General features: G+C 43.9%; 1 protein-coding gene across 1 annotated transcript in view; it reads right to left on the reverse strand.

Annotated features, from left to right (window-relative positions):
• The window catches only part of ATIC (5-aminoimidazole-4-carboxamide ribonucleotide formyltransferase/IMP cyclohydrolase), a 29,990-nt gene extending 19,869 nt beyond the window's left edge, over window positions 1-10,121 (reverse strand). Inside the window, exons 1-5 of the mRNA XM_032210854.1 lie at window positions 10,009-10,121; window positions 8,048-8,174; window positions 5,918-5,994; window positions 2,190-2,256; window positions 757-845 (exon numbers count right to left, since the gene is read on the reverse strand). Of these exons, the coding sequence (XP_032066745.1) occupies window positions 757-845; window positions 2,190-2,256; window positions 5,918-5,994; window positions 8,048-8,174; window positions 10,009-10,036 (388 nt within the window). The 5' untranslated portion in view covers window positions 10,037-10,121. The remainder of the gene's footprint in view (window positions 1-756; window positions 846-2,189; window positions 2,257-5,917; window positions 5,995-8,047; window positions 8,175-10,008) is intronic.
• Between the last annotated feature and the right edge of the window lie 7,645 nt (window positions 10,122-17,766).

Below are 17,766 nucleotides of genomic sequence, written 5' to 3' on the forward strand. Positions count from 1 at the left end.
AACAGGTATCTTGGATATTAAGAAAGTGAATTTCAAAAATAATATGTAGACAGAAGTTAATGAAAGGAGCTGAATATGGCAAATTGTTTCAGGAAATGAAGAAAAGTTAGCACTTTTTTACTTTATTTTTGTTCACTTCTACCCATTTCATCAGGAAAAGAGAAAAGTGCAATAGTAGAATTGAAATATGACCACTGACTATCTCTTGACTCTGGATGAATTAAATCTCCTATCATCAAATCAAGAAAAAGAGACTCAAGAGAGCTAATGAGGACAGACTGGAGGAGCCAGGAATGTTTAGCCTTGAGAAGAGAAGGCCGAGGAGGAGGGACATGACGGTGCTCTTCAAATACCAGGGAAAGACCAAAATTCTGCTCCATAGCACAGGATGCAAAATTATGGATTTAAATTCCAAGAAGACAGATTCCAATTAAATGCTAGAAAACAATTCTCACAGCATAAGTAGTTCAATAGCAGAACCATTTTACCTTCATGAAGCCATGCATTGGGGGTGCTCTGATTTGAGCAAAACATCAATGAGCAGAGGCTGGACTCAATGACCTACATGGCCCCTCCTTCCAACTTAATTCTAAATCTTTCCTTAGCAGAGTATCACACAACAAAACGGGAAGGTTAATGGAAGGAAGTATATATGAACACAATATGTAAAGAGTGCTTTCACTTAAAATGTGATGGTATCCACAAAGCACTGACTCAAAGCAAAGTGTTTGCAATATATAGTCCATGCTGACTTACCAATATCAATCTGTTCAACAGCTTCCTGTATAGTGACATTTGGGGAGGCCACCGTTTTGACAAATGGGTAGAGATTGCAAACTACAATTCTAGAAAAATAAGCATGGAGTAACTTTAAATTATATTCAAAACACAGAAGTGCCATTTGCATGGCCCTCTGCCAACACAAGAATTTTTTTATCATGTCTCAGTGTAACGCAACTGTTATTTTATCCCTGCTGTGGCCGATGAAGTCTTATGCTAGTCTTATCCCGAATCATCACATGAGAATTATTTAAAGGCAGTTCAAGACACTGGTGCTCTGGTGATGGGGATCTTCTTATATTTGTATCAAGTATGGCTAAAGGAAGAGCACTACAATAAACCAAGGTAAGAGCAAAATTCTGTCATCCTAACTCACAGACCGCCCACATTATATGCTTTTTCTAGAATGTTTGTGAACGAGGGAAAATAAATATAGAGGGAATAGTCTCAGTAATGATAATTTCTCAGATGCAATGCAGTTCCAAATAGGATCCTATTCATCGACCAGCATTAAGGGGCTTAATCCTATTGAAAAGTCTTTTGATCCTTTTAGCTGCAAATGGATTTGACTTTGAATATTGAAAAAAATCTTTTTTCAGAATATTGAAAATACTGAAAGGTTAGAAAAGTCATACTCTTAACTTTTACTTTCACCATGACTGCCTTGAGTTATAAGTTTCCAAACTCCTGGCCTCCTGGAAGGGCCTGAAAGCTCTGTGTAGTATGTTGGGAGTAGCTAACAAGGTAGAGAAAATCCCCAGCCTGAGGCTACCCATCATCTTTGTTTCTTAGTTTTTCTAATTAACTCTCCTAATTTTAATTTCATTCTTTACTTTTTTACTTTTTATTATACCAAAAACCAGTCAGGGTTGCTGTATTAGTGAGATGGGTACATAAACATTTAATTAATAAATAAAACCGATATACATTTTATTTGTATATCTTTCTTGGAATATTTGTGATTCCAACGCTGAATCCACCAAGTATAATCTTTTCTTTCAATATTGGATTAAAGAAAAGGATAAAAGTTATGTAGTGGCAGACTAAGGAAAGTAAGAGGCCAAAATCTCTGCATCAAAGCCTGGCCCTGACACTTTGTCCTCTTCTTACGTCTGAAGTTGACTTAGATGTTGAAATTCAAATAAAGCCAGGTAAACCTCCAAAGGGCATATTTGCCAATGCTTTAAAGCAAATGATGAGAAGTCAAGATTTGACAATCTCTTGCACAATTACAAATCCCTCCCTACTTTCACAAAAAAAAAAATCCCATCAATTCTGTCCATTCACAAAGAGAGAAGAGAGGTACCTTATAATGAAAAACCTTTAATCTCTATGCAAGTTAACTTCCATCAATTGATATCAAAGGTTGACTTTATAATTATTTATTAACCCCCAACTACCCCTTTTACCTTACAAGGCTGAAATCCAGTCTTTCCATGTCAGCATTATCTTGTGGAATGTCACGAGCCAGGATGCCTAGATTTGGTGGGAGGAAAAGAAGGAGAGGCTCAGAAAATGTCAGACAGTCCGGTCCCTTCAAGCCCTTGCTAAAGATGGCCCACGGGGAATAGCAGTGGGACCTATAACAAGGAAATGATTTAAAACAGTTGGCGTATGAAGAAAAAAAAAAGTACCATCACATTGTAAAGGTTTTACTCCTGAAAGCAAGATAGCTCCTTTAATCCTAGCCATCCCAATATTGCTTGAAACAGACCAAGAAATTGTATATTAAAAATGTTACTGGAGAAACAATATCTGCAAAGCACACTATTTTAAGTTATTCTATAGAAGATTACTTTCAGCCTTTGATGTGTGAAACAAGGTTTCAAAAATGAAATGCCTTTTCCTGTCACGCACATCGATCCTGCTGAAAAATGCATTCGTATGGAGGAATCCTTGATGACAACTTTCCAGTCTGAATGGATGCAGCTGGGACCCAAGTTAGCTATGTGAATAACAGCAGTTTTAGGTCAGCCTTCTCCAGCTGACTATTCCTGAAATGACCATTGGCTTACCTGAAGGGTCCTTTTCTGTATACGCTGCGAGGAGAGTCCAAGCATGGGTTAAATTCTGCCTGACTGCCCTGGACTGAATTGAAAGAACTTTAGCCGTGTCTCCTCTTCCGGCTCCTCAGATTCTTTTCGATGGAGGCATGGACCTGTAACGCTGTTCGAAGGTGGTTCCATGGAGTCTGTTATTAGATCCAGTCAAATAGATTGCATAAGTCAAATTCGGAAATGAAAGTCACAAATCTACCTCAAGTCAGTCCAGATCAGACACAAATGGAAGCTGTGAGGGAGACCATAGGATGGGGTTGGACTCTCCTCGCAGCGTACAGAAAAGGACCCTTCAGGTAAGCCAATGGTCATTCTCCTGTACGCTGCTTGGAGAGTCCAAGCATGGGATATACCCAAGCTAAATGTCACTAGGGCGGGAAGAACGTGATTCGGTGGTCTCTCCAGAGGCATGGATACCCTGAAGGTCCCAACTCGTCCAATTTGTTAACTCTAACAAATTGGGATGGTGAGGCCCATGTAGCCGCTCTGCAGATCTCTTCTATGGGCGCTTGGGTTGCCCAGGCTGCTGTGGATGCGGCACTTTTTGTAGAGTGGGCTGTGATTCAGTGTGGTACTTGCTTAGACTGGAGCTGATAGGCAAGGGCGATGCGAGCATGCAACCATCAGCCGATGGTGGCGGAGGTGACTTTACACCCCATGGTAGCAGGTTGAAAAGAAACGAAAAGTGATTCCGATCGCCTGAGTGCCGCAGTGCGCTTGATGTATTTGCGAATGGTTTGACGCACATCCAGTTTGTGCCATCTGCGCTCCATAGGATGTCTTGGGTGAGGACAAAAGTCTGGAAGAATGACTTCCTGGCTCCGAAAAAACCAAGAGTTGACCTTCGGGAGAAATGAAGTATCTAAGTGGAGAATGACCCTGTCTGGATGTATGACACACGTCCTCTCTGACTGACAAGGCCACCATCTCCGAAATCCTATGCGCCAAGGTGATCGCGGTCAGGAATACTGTCTTGAAAGTTAGGTGCTTCAGGTCACAGGTTCGAATGGGCTCAAACGGAGACTCAACCAGAGCCTGGAGTACCACATTCAACTCCAAAGTCAGATATCGATGAACGACCGGGAGCCGCAAGTTGGAGGCTCCCTTCAGGAAGCTGCGAACCTTGGAATGATTGTGGCCCTGATCAAGCAATCCGCCTGGATATTGCTCACCCTGGAGATGTGCTCTGCTCGAAGAGACGATAGATGCTTCTCCGCCCACTTCCCCAGGCGCTCTGCCTCCGCCATCAGGGACTTGGAGTGAGTTCCCCCCCGGCGATTGACATGTGCCTTGTCCGTTTACAGCATCATGTGCTGGCCTTGGATGGTTGTCTGAAAGAGGAGAGCTAGTTTCGCCACCTTTCACTCTAGCCAATTTATGCTGTGCTTGAGATCGCTGTCGGACCACCTATCTTGGGCGACCTGATTGTCCAGATGTGCACCCCCATCCGAAAAGGCTGGTATCCATGGTGATGGTTAGGCAATCCGGCTCACGGAAGAGCTCCTGCCCTTGGTCAGAGCAGGAGAATCCCACCACCTCAGGGACTGCTGGACCTTGAGGGGAACGGGGATCAGGGAAGGGGAGTTGCTCTTCTTGGCCCTTGGGTGGGGTAGAAGACACCATTGCAATTGTCGTGAATGTAGTCTCGCCCAGGGCACTATCGATAGGCAAGAGATCATCTTGCCCAGAAGTTTTGACAGCAGGATGATGGGCCGGGTCCACGAGGTTCTCATCTGAAGGATCAGTTGTCTGAGGCTGGAGATCTGCTCCTGCGACAGACTTGGCAACTTACAGTGTCTTATTATGGCACCGAGATGCAGCAACCTGGTGGTGGGAGTGAGATGGCTTTTGTCCGTGTTGACGGAGAACCCGTGGTCTTGCAGGGCTCTCATGGTCACCTGGAGGTCTCGGACCGCTTTCTGGCGGGACGGTGATTGTATGATGATGTCGTCCAGGTATGCTTGTACTCTCACTAGACGTGACCTCAGGGACGCTACCACAGCTGCCAGAATTTTTGTAAATGTCCTGGAAGCCGATGAGAGGCCGAATGGTAGCGCTCGGTATTGATAATGCGTCCCTGCATAGTGAAATCTCAGGAATCTGCGGTGGGCCTTGTGGACAGGGATGGGAAGGTACGCTTCTCGGAGATCTATTGATGTTAGTAGATCCCCTGGCCTGATGCAGCTCAAGATCGACTGGAGAGACTGCGTTTGAAGTGTTACGCTAGATGGTAATTTAGTCTTTTGAAGTCTAATGTCCCCCGCCACCCTCCGGAGTTCTTTGGGACAAGGAACAGGATCGAGTAAAAACCTGACCCCTCTTGACCTGCTGGTACTGGGTCTATTGCCCTGATCTCCCGAAGGTGCTGGATCTTTTGCTCCATTAGGGACCGTTTGGCTGGGGAGGAGGGAGTGGGGCAGCGAATGAAGTGTTCTTCCCCACAGCCTGGTTCTGCCTGCTGAGGGCCTCTGAGGCCGCTTTGCTAGCCTGTCTGGTGAGGCTCCTGCTGCTAGAGGGCCCTGGCTGCATTGCCTCTTGATTAGTGTTGTCTGTGCGTAAGGGTAGTCTGGGCACCACTCACCACCTGGAACATAGTTGGGGATGTGAGGGTAACTGCAGCTGCTTTTTTGCAAAAACAGGCCCGTTTTTTGTCAAAAAAAAAATGCATGCATAGCCTTATGGAGGCTTATAGAATGCTGCCGGGGGGGGGGGGGGCAAAAATGAGCTGGTTTTTGCTTATTTCTGCCCTCCCCAGCCCCCAGGAGCTCTCTGAAAGCTTCCATAAGGATATGCACGGCCATTTGGGTGAAGGGGGTGGGGATTCAGGAGGCAAAAAATGCTGTAATCAGTGTATAAGATGCACCCAGATTTTCAGCCTCTTTTTGAGGAAAAACGGTGCGTCTTATACTCCGAAAAATACGGTGACTGAAACTCCAATCAATCCATCTTTTTGCAGATGCCATGCAATTTACAGTTTTATGTAAGAGAATCTGTTTTTATTATCAGCTGTTCTAAATTAGCTCTTCTGGATTAATATAGTATTAATAAAGTATTAATTCATTCCCAACAGAGTAACATACCTGCGTGCACTGCAGGATGAAGAGTTTTCACACGTCCTCCAAGCATTTCTGGAAAGCCGGTAAGATCGGAAACATCTCTGTTCCAAAAGGGAAGGAGTCAAAAGCATTAAGTAGCACCTACAGCATTCATGTAACACAAGGGTCAGCATCTAGGCTCCCGTTTTGCTGCCTCTGGACTGTTTTCTTATTTACGAGAATATATTAAGCCATGCATCAAAAGCAAAGTGTCTACTTTATGGGATAAAGAATGGTGGATCCCATTTACTTGTGTGATCCTATTTCATGTCAATTTGGGATTCTTGGGAAAAAGTGGAGGGGTCAATACTTTGGACCACATTGGTACCACCGATGGGACATTTTGTACCAGTTTCCCTTCAGATTGTAGCTTGGTGTAAATTTTATCGATTTGCTCCATAGGTTCAGCGTCTATGGTTTTTCCCTTTGAAATTCTGCATATATTTTATCAATTTTTATTTGTTGCCTCCATGTTGTATTTAAATAACAATTTATAAATGCAGCCTAATAAATTCTTTTGATTATGTATTAATATTTCAAATTCTGCCATTTTTCTTAGAGTTACTTCTCTTTCTCCAAGATTGCCTCAATTTTTTTTAACCATTTGGAAATGCCTTAACCATGAAAGATTCCTTCTTTTACTAAGCAATTATTGATAGAATTATTGATAGAACTAAACTTGCTCCTAATACATATACCAAAGTGGATGCCATTATTGATACCTACACTTCTTTTGCACTTTCCAGAACATTGTAATTTTCCTTTTTTCCCCTTTTCTGATATTTATGCCACTTTTTAAGATGGTGTATACATTACATATTACTAGGGCACAGAATTAAAATCTTGAGTTGTGTAGCAAACCCCAACTTTGAAGGAAATAACTACCCAAGGGAGATATATATATAATGCTTACTCTAAGAGTAATATTTAACATTGACTTTGCTTGAGAACACGTGACCTTGGGACACAGTAATAGGTGTAAATATGAATCTGTTGCCAAGTATCTGAATTTTGATCACATAAACATGGGGATGCTGCAACGATCATTAACTGTGAAAAATGGTCATAAGCCACATTTTCCAGTGCCGTTGTAACTTGGAATGGTCACTAAATAAACTGTTAAAAGTCGAGGAGTACCTTACAGCAAAATGTTGATTTAATGGACCACTTTGGAGGGAAAGGGTATCTCTTTATGTCACTGATGTAATTTTTAGCACATATAATAGATAGTTATCTGTATCAATATTAATATTCAACCTCATCAACATAGTGACGGTGTCTTGCTCGTCCCGTAATGACTGCATCCAAGATCCATAACCATCTTGCTAAGGTTGAGTTTCACTCTCTCTAGGTCCTTTCAGTCTCCAGGCAGTGAGCAAGTACCTGAATAGCACAATTTGTCCACCATCAGAGAGATGTATAATGGGATATGAATAATGGGATACCGATGATGATGATGATGGACTCTCTCAGAGACGTGATACAGATATTAAAGAGGAGGAGAGAAAGACAGAAGCTGAGTAACCCAACATGGGCCTAGGGTTGGGCTTCTCTTCTACCATCGCTTACTGGTATCAGCCACAGGGGCCAGGGGCTGGGGGGGGGAGGGGAAACTATTGCAAAATGGCGTCTCCCACTCTCAATCCCTGGAGATGGGCCAGCAAAATACCAAGCAATAGTGTCAAAAGCCACTAAGAGATCTAGGAGAGTCAGAGAGGGCTGGACATCCTCCTCCTGAGCCCCCCAAAGGTCCATGACCAGCATTATGGTTGTCTCAGTATAATGTAGCCTGGCCCGACTGAAAAGGGTCTGGATAGTCTGCTTCATCCAAACCTTGGACAGCTGGGAACCTGCCACTACTAGGACTTCATTACCTTTCAAAGTAAATATTCCCCTGGATGAACATTAAACAATTAACAATGAGTAATTTTATCAGAACACCTTGCAAATTTTAACACAACAGAATCCTGAGTTATACAATAACATTTCCCAGAACTGATGCCAGAACTGATGTGATGTGATGGAAGGAGCAGACGAGGCCTTGTCACCCCAGTTGCCAGGCCGAGCCTAAAGATGACACCGTAAGATCCAATCAAGTCCCATCTTTTACTTTACCTGACATTCAAACCTGCATCCCGAAGAACTTTTGCTGTCCCTCCCGAGGCAACCAAAGTCAAACCCGAAGAAGTCAAACATTTTGCAAATTCCACCAGGCCGGTTTTATCCGAGACACTGAATAAAGCTGAAAGAGAAACAAATTCTTTAATAAGAATATAGACATGCAGCAAAGCCCCACATCCATACAGGACCAGCTGAATTCCCTATAGTTCTATTTTAAGGACTAGTTAATCATCAGTGAACAAAGGAGATTGTTTCTACAAACTGATCTACCAAGTAGGTTTCAGTCACACGTTGCCTTTCCTGCTACCCCTACAGGGAGACGCTGCCGTTTCTTCTCAGCATAACCGTCTATAATTCAGCGTTTTGAATATATGTGGAATTACAGTGTCAATCGTCTTCAGTGTTGCTGGCACTGCACATCAGGAAGGCACTACGAGTGGAGGAATAAACTTTATCAGAATGAAGAAGAGGACTTGTGTAACAACCTTGCAGCTTTTACAAAATGTCTTTTGCAAAACATTTTGGAATGTTCTTCTGCCTTCCAACTAATGTAACGCTTGGGATAGTTTGGAAGTTTATTAGCATTTGTATGCCGCCCACTCTCGGGGAGACTCTGGGCGGCTTACAGACAACAAGGGAATATAAAAATTAAAAAATAGAAATACAGTTATTCAAAATTACACAACATACATACCACTTAAAATGGGGCTGGATGCTGATCAACAGCCCCAGGCCTGCCGGAAGAGCCAGAATAACTGAGAATAATAATGGGGCAGCTGCTATAGCTGTTCCTTTTGTTAATTTATTCCGACTCAAATTATTTCATATATGTTTCCCAGGAATTTCACAAGAGAAAAATGTATTGGCCACAAATACAGAGGGTGAATGTAATGTACTGTGAATGAAACAGGATGAAAAATGTAAATTTAAGTGCAACCTGGGGCTTTCAATATTACTTTATTCTCTTAGGATAAAGGCCAACTCTTTCCATCTTTTTTCCTTGATTTAAAGTGCGTCTACGAAAATAAATCAGTATATTCATACTTCTACTACCCTGAATCAATTCCACTTCAGGATGAAGACCTTTCCAATCAAACCAACATTGTTGCCTTTATTTCCCACTTTCATCCATTCTAAGCAGTTATTCTAGATGCCTTTCAATGGGATAAGAGTTCCTCTGTTTTTAAAAAATATGTTTTTTTATCCTTCAATAGGATTTGAAGGGTTCTCTTTCACTCAGAGTTTGCGGATTTGCACCACAATCATGAGAATCAAATAGCCGCACTTGACGTTTTACACCGTAAACTCTTCCTGCGTGTTTGCAAGCTCTTCTTGAAACAATACGCACGAAGGGAACCAGCAAAGCGGGGAGAAAAGTTGGGGATTTCATTCACCGGGAGCCGAAGAGGCTGCAGGAGAGCTCGACCCTCTGCCAACAGCTGGAAGGGATTCGACCCAAGAATGAAATCCCGCCCCTCCCGCTGATTTCCGGGGGCCCCTCCAGCTGCAACTTGGACGGGGGGGGGGGGAGGTTAAAAGTTTTCGCCTCTCAGGGCCCCGACGGACCGTCCAGACTGATTGTTAACCCGCCGCCACCTAGGAGTCCCCGCAGGCTCTGCTTTCCAGCTTCCTAGTTTGGGGGTCAGGGTTTCCCTTCAATTGCCGTCCTGCGGGGAAAATGCGGGTCACGAGGCTGGCTTCGGAGTAACACGAGTTAAGATCGGGCAGACCTTCAGCCCAGCAGCTGAGGAGCCCCCCCCCCCCGGAGGCTCAGATCACCAGACCGGGCGGGTCCCCCCGGTGAAGCCCCCCCCGAGCCACTCGGGGCTCCCTTCCTCTCCGTGGAGAGCGGGCGGGCGGGGGGCGCCTTCGCGGCTGAGAAAGGAGAGGAGCGAAACTTTGCCGTGCGGGGAACCGGCGGGCTCCAGGCGGCGGGCGCGGCGATCGGGACTCACCCAGCTGCTGCTGCTGCCTCGAAGCCATCTTTGCGGAGCCCTGGCAAGGGAAGAGCCCCGGAGGAAAGGACCAGAAGGGAACGCCTGCCCGTCGCGGGTGGCTATAAACGGGGAGGGGGTGGTCGGAGGAAGCGGGTGGAGTTAGGGTTGCATGCCGGGAGTGCGCGGAGCCTTTGATGAAGCGCTGCAGGGAAGAGCGGGGAACGGCCCCGAATCACACCCGCCCCCCCCCGGGCTCTAGTTAAGGGGCAGCGCAATTGTAGATAGGTATATCTCACCCTCTGACGTGGGAAAAGACCCGAATACGAGAAGGCATAGGTACACATAGATGTGTGTGTGTGTTTGTATACATTGATACAAATGTATAAACTTCAAACATGAAAGGAATACTGTTTGTACAGGTACTCCTCGACTTAGGACCACAATTGACCCCCAGAATTTAGGTTGCTAAGCAAAACATTTGTTGAATTGAGTTTTGCTCCATTTTATGACCGTTCTTGCTACCATCGTTAAGTGAACCAATGCAGTGAAGTTAGTCACACAGTTGTTAAATGAATCTGGTTTCCCTGCTGACTTTGCTTGTCAGGTCAAAGGGGGGATCATGGGACCACGGAGACGCTGCAGCGTTGAGAGAGAGAGAGACGGTCGTGTCACTATTTTCAGTGCAGCAGTAACTGGTTACTAAATGAACTGTTGCAAGTCGAGGACCATCTCTGTCTTGCACAAATAGAATATGTCTAGAAAAATAGAATAAAATTAAATACCTTTAATTTAAATCCAGATTTATATTAGAGTAAAACAGGAATCCCATCCCCTGATCCATGGAATGGCTCTGGTTTACGACATGCCAGCACCCGGGCCTTGCAAACAAGCAGAGCCCCATCCCATGGCATGCAGGCAGTACATACACCCCCCACCCCCCACCCCCAGGTCCATGGAGAAATCTTTCTCCCTGGAAACAATTGGGAGCTGCTGTTGTAAAAAACCACAGAAGAGATCTTTATGCTCCCTTGCTGTGAAATTCTTTTTTAAGTACCAAGTAAATCTAATCTTTTCAAGATAAAACATGGCCAGCACCTTCAGTCTTTCTTTATGGGATTTAGCCTTGAAACCTAATTACTCTTCTTTGCTTTTTGAAACTCTTCCCATCAAGGGTGGTGCCCAGAACTAGATACAATAGAGGGCATTCTCACTGAAGCAAAATAGTGGATCAATTACTTGGCGTAGGTGGCACAGTGGTTAGGGTGCTGTACTGCAGGCCACTTCAGCTGACTGCTAGCTGCAGTTCAGCGGTTCTAATCTCACCGGCTCAAGGTTGACTCAGCCTTCCATCCTTCCCAGGTGGGTGAAATGAGGACCCAGACTGTGGGGGCGATATGCTGACTCTGTAAACCGCTTAGAGAGGGCTGAAAGCCCTATGAAACGGTATATAAGTCTAACTGCTAAATGCTAATGCAATTTGGAAATCACCTTACATAAATACGATTTGCAATTAACTGGGCATTTGATTTCTTGTACCTTTGTTCCTATTAAATTTCAGTTCAGTTTTCAAACTTACCAAGGTTATTTTGAATATTATTTCTGTCTTCTAGCATATCAGGAATTTGGGTTTTGTGTTAAGGTTTTGCTCCACCTGCTTCATTGAAATCATTAATAAAATTGGGGAACAGAGAGGGCAATATTGTACCTTTTGCATCCAATATCTCTCTCCAGTTTGACAAAAAAACCATTGATGGCATTTTATTATGAAACCTATTAGGAAAGTTATCAGATGAGAAAAGGAGGTATGGTTATTAGTACTGTTACAACCAACACCTCTAGCTAGGAAACTGTTGCATTAACCCAGCTTATCCTAATCACTCAGGATTGCAGAAACACTTTACAGTTACTCTTGTGAACACACTGGCAAACATTAAAAAATGAAATTCTGATGCCCGCCCTCCCTCCCTCCCTCCCTCCCTATCTATCTATCTATCTATCTATCTATCTATCTATCTATCTATCTATCTATCTATCTACACATACACACATGCATGCATGCACGCACATACATTTCCATATGTTTGATTGATAGATGTATGTATGTATGTATGTATTTAGTGTCACAACCCCTGGTATGCCCAAATACGGGAGGAAGTTCACTGCTTCCATTCTCTGTCTATCGGCTGATCACAAGAGACCATCACGACAGAAACCCAATATTTTTACTGTTGCCTTTGTTACATTTGTGTTGTATTTGTGCTGATAAATAAATAAAGGGAGACTAGTATAGATCTATTTCAAGTTATTCTCCTCCTTATCAGCTGAGCCGATAGACAGAGAATGGAAGCAGTCTGCTTCCTCCCATATTTGGGCATACCAGGGGTTATGACACTAAATACATACCTACTTCCCTGGCTCAGATGATAAGGAGGAGAACCTTGTGGCTTAGTGGTTAACACATCTGCCTAATATGTAATACATCACAGGTTCAAATCCCAGTAAGGGTAAGGCTAGCTGATGAGAGCTAAATAGCTTGAAATAGATCTATACTAGTCTCCCTTTATTTATTTATCAGCACAAATACAACACACACACACACACACACACACACACACACACACACATAAAATACACACACACACAAAAGTACAGTGCATTCAGAAAGTATTCTGGCTTCCTTCACTTTGTGGCATGTCCCAAGATCCCCTTTGCATAAACACTTGCAAAACTCTTTTGTAGCACACCTATCACCTCCACGGAGTCCCTCAATGAATTATCCTTGACCCAGAGGTGCAGTTCACTTCCTGGTTCTGGCAGGAGTTCCTAAAGCTACTAGGAACCACCCAAGGACTTGGTGCCTGTGAGTGTACGAAGAGTATCTTGGAAGAATGTGTCAGATGTTATACTCATTACCAATAGGATAATCCTTCCTGTGAGATATTAAAACCCTATTTTTATGCTCACAATTCAAAAGTTTCTATTGCAAAGAAATTGAATAAGCGGTTGCAAGCGTGGCCTCCCAGATTCTTCCCAATGGCTTGAGTACTTGGAGCGCAAAGACGGACTTCAGGTAATACAATTTATACCCTTCTAATCATTACGCGAGACGCCTAAGAAGAGCCCCTCCCCATTTCCAAAATCATTCTTTGAGGTTAATTCACAAGAGGACAGCATGACTTTTCCTGCAGCCACCCCCCTTTTTTCCCCCTTATCTGTCCTTCTTTTGTTGTTTCCATTTAGGCGGCGGATGTGTTACCATCTCTCCAATTGGTGAGCTTGTCTGTATTTCAATGCCAAAGGAATTTTAGAAAGACATCCTGTATTGACTTTACTGCTTATATTTGTGCTTAAACTTACAATCAAGAAAAACAGTGCCAAGAGTCTCACACCTTTGTGTTACATTTTACACTTTATATGAAAGAGTAACTTATTATTTATTTATTTCCTTCATCCCTTTTCAAAAGTGGTGGTTCTCCTCCTACCTGTCGGATCGGTCGCAGTTCATGTTGACTGGAGGGCAGGGATTGACCCCGAGGCACGTCACTTGTGGGGTGCCCCAGAGGTCGGTTCTCTCACCCCCTCCTGTTCAACATATATATGTGAAACCCCTGGGCGAGATCATCCGTGGTTTTGGGGTAGGGTATCATCAATATGCTGATGATACCCAACTTTTCATCTCTACCCCAAACCACCCAAAGGATGCCCTCGACGTGATGTCCCGATGCCTGGAGGCTGTGCGGATCTGGATGGGGAGGAACAGTCTCAGGCTCAATCCCTCCAAGACTGAGTGGCTGTGGTTTCCGTCATCCCGATTTGTGCACCTTGTTCCATCTTTGATGATAGGGGGAGAAATTTTAGCCCCCTCAGAGAGGGCCACCAATCTGGGAGTCCTCCTGGATATGCGGCTTAGTTTAGAAGCACACCTGAGGGCTGTGACCAGGGAGGCCTTTTACCAGGTTCGCCTGATACGTCAGTTGCGCCCCTTCCTGGATCGGGATGCTCTGTGCACAGTCACTCATGCCCTCGTCCTTTCTCGCCTGGACTACTGCAACGCTCTCTACATGGGGCTGCCCTTGAAGAGCACCCGGAGGCTTCAGCTGGTCCAGAATGCGGCTGCACGGGTTGTCATGGGGGCACCCAGGTACTCCCATGTTACACCCCTTTTAGGCGGCCTGCACTGGTTGCCGGTTGTCTTCCGGGTGCGATTCAAGGTACTAATTATGGCCTTTAAAGCGCTCCATGGCTTAGGCCCACCTGCGAGACCACCTACTGCCACCGGTAGCCTCCCACCATCCAGTGCGATCCCACAGAGTTGGCCTCCTCAGGGTGCCGTCGGCCAGACATTGTCGGCTAGCGACCCCCAGGGGGGAGATCCTTCTCTGTGGGAGCGCCTGCCCTCTGGAATGAGCTGCCCCCGCCCGGAGCTTTGCATAATCCCCGACCTCCGGTCCTTCTGACGCGCCCTAAAAAGTTGGCTTTTCCAGCAAGCCAGCCTGGCCTGAATAGAATAAAATAAATGATTGATTACATTGTTAATTTTAATCAATTTTTAAAAATGTTTTGTTAATATTAATTGGGTTTGTTTTTGGATACTCTATCTAATTTCCTTTTAACTTTTGAAATATGTGGGGTTTTTTTTAATGTTGTACGCCACCCTGAATCCTTTGGGAGAAGGGCGGCATATAAATCCAACAAACAAACAAACTAACAAAAGTAGCTTGCAACAATTCTATACACAGCAGTACTGATTTCGCTCCTTTTCATGTTGCCACCAGCCAGGATTTTGTTGCCATATTGGAACTCCCGCAATAGTCACTGCAATGTGCATCTCTGGCTGAGTAGGTAAAACAATTGCAAACTACTTGTCTTGCAGTATGGAAAGTGTTAAGAATGCTGACAAAAAGAGGTCTCCACAGAACAACTACAACATTGGACAGGAAGTGTACCTTTCCACCTAGTACCTACACTCTAGGCAACCTTCAAAGAAGTGTGTGTGTGTGTGTGTGTGTGTGAAATATATAGGCCTTTCCCATTAGCAAGAGTTATTTACCCAGTAACTGTTGAGCTTAAGCTAGAAAAGAACCTTAGAAAGGCAGCATCCTGTGTTCCACTGTGGTCTGCTTAAACCAGCCAAAAGCTCTCCATTACAGCCACCAGCTGAAGCTCCTCCTCCTCCTGAACTCATGGAAGTCAGACATCACTTTGAAGTAGAGGACATCCTAGACACTCACTGACAACCAAGTTCACCCAGGAGCAAGGACTAGATTAACTCCTAGACACTAAAGTTCTCTCCAGAGCGAGGCTACTATCAGACCACGCATGTTGAAGAGAGCACAGAGCCAAGGGTCATTCATCCATAGGTTGACAAATGCATACTCAAGCAGTTCCTTTTCAGGGACTCTGTTGGGAAACATTTCCACGGGGGGCAAAACAAATATTGCATCAAGGGCTTTTGTTAAGTCACTTTGCATAGACCTCACCACCTAGGAAACGCTGCCACAAAATCTCCGTACCTGGCAAGGGTTGTCAGGCTTACAAAACAAGCATGAGTGGTACAAATCTAGAGCCATCGGTGCAATAACTGCAATCTCTATGCACGTTTGCCCAAGATGCCCCGAAATTCCACGCCTGAATTGGCCTGACCAAAGAGCTGTGTATTTTGTAAATAAGCCACATAAGCATGGTGCCCTCAATGTAGGTAGTTTCATATAGATAGATTAGATTAATTGATAGATAACACACACACACACACATGTCTGTCTGTCTGTCTATCTCTCTCACTCATTTGTTTCCCTTCACATTTAGAACTACCGTTTCTCTCAATTCAGTTCCAACAGAAGCTTCTTTCTTATTTTGAGGAATTTTTACAATAAACAAATGGGTTGGCACATTCATTGACCTTACATTTTGGCGTGAGCTAATCAAAAGCCTTGTGGTCAACAAGACAAACCTCTTTCTTGTATCTTCTTGGTCTCTTCAGTATAGTTATGAGCACATGTTCCTTTGTTATTTCTAAAATCTGTCTGTTAGATTTGGCATTTCTCTCAGAAGTTATCCTCGCCTCCTGTTTACCACAGCATAGCATAGCATAGCATAGCATAGCATAGCATATAATTCTTTATTGGCCAAGAGTGATTGGACACACAAGGAATTTGTCTTTGGTGCATATGCTCTCAGTGTACATAAAAGAAAAATAAAATGGAATATATTCATCAAGAATCATAAGATACAACATTTAGTGATAGTCATAGTGTCAACTTGTAAAGCGTTACAATGACTATTATCAAGTTGACATTGGAGGGAGAATTCCATGCATACCTTCAGCCAGAGTCGGATCTCATATTTCTACAGCCGGTGTGTGGGGTGCAAAGTTCACAGCACCTCGTTGGTGGTTATGATTTATGACACAGACTGGGGAGAGGGGAGATAGGGGTAAAGTGCAAAGACCATTAACCAGAAATTTAGTTTCGGCTCTGCAGAAGAACATGCCAAAATGCTGCTCCTAATAAATGACTGAATTTCTTTTGAACTTTGTCTCGAGGCTCATAAATTAATTAGGTCATCTTTTGGAAACTTCACACATAGGTTACTGATAAGCAATCAAATCATACTAGGAAACAAATAAAACAATATAAATTGTAAAGATACAAGCAACATGGTTATAGTCATACATGGGAAGAGATAGCTACTAGGAAAGATGGGAATAATAATAATAATAATACAGTCTTAGTAAATAATTTGACAGTGTTGTGGGAATTAGTTGTTTAGCAGAGTTATGGCATTTGGGGAAAAAACTGTCCTGGTGTCCAGTTGTTCTAGTGTGCAGTGCCCTATAGCGTCGTTTTGAGGGTAGAAGTTGAACCAATTTATGTCCAGGATGTGAGGAGTTTGTAGATATTTTCCCAGCCCTCTTTTTGAGTCGTGCAGCGTGCAGGTCCTCAATGGAAGGCAGGTTGGCAGCCATTGTTTTTTCTGCAGTTCTGATTATCCGTTGAAGTCCGTGTCTGTCTTGTTGGGTTGCAGAGCCAAACCAGACCAGTTATGGAGTTGCGGATTACAGACTCAGTAATTCCTCTGTAGAACAGAATCAGATGCTCTGTGGGCAGTTTGAGCTTCCTGAGTTGGGGCAGGAAGAACATTCTTTGTTGTGCTTTTTTGATGATTTTTGATGTTCCGTTTTAAGTCTTGAGATATGATAGAACCTAGAAATTTGAAGGCCTCTACTATTGATACTGTATTGTCTATTATTGTAAAAGGTATAAAAGTATAGGAGGGTTTCTCCTAAAATCTACCACCATTTCTACGGTTTTTAGTGTATTTAGTTCAAGATTATTCTGGTTGCACCACAGGGCTAGTTGTTCAACCTCCCCTCTGTATGTGGTTTCATCATTGTCTCGAATGAGACCAATCACTGTTGTGTCATCTGCAAACTTCAGTAGTTTAGTAGATGAATCGTTTGAGATGCAGTCATTGGTATATAGAGAGAAGTGGAGACAGCACACAGCCCTGGGGGGCTTCTGTGCTAATTGCACAGGTATCTGATGTGATTTTGCCTAGCTTCACCTGCTGCTTCCTGTCTGTTAGGAAGCTTGTGATCCACTGACAAGTATGTTCAGGTACTGCTAGCTGATTTAGTTTAGTTACAAGAATGTCCGGTCTGATGGTATTGAATGCTGAACTAAAGTCTACAAAGAGGAGCCTTGCGTAGGTCTTTGGAGATTCAAGATGTTGTAGGATGTAGTGCAGAGCCATATTAACAGCATCATCTGTCAAACT

The sequence above is a fragment of the Thamnophis elegans genome, chromosome 1 (genome assembly GCF_009769535.1).
Source record: "Thamnophis elegans isolate rThaEle1 chromosome 1, rThaEle1.pri, whole genome shotgun sequence".
NCBI lineage: Eukaryota > Metazoa > Chordata > Lepidosauria > Squamata > Colubridae > Thamnophis > Thamnophis elegans.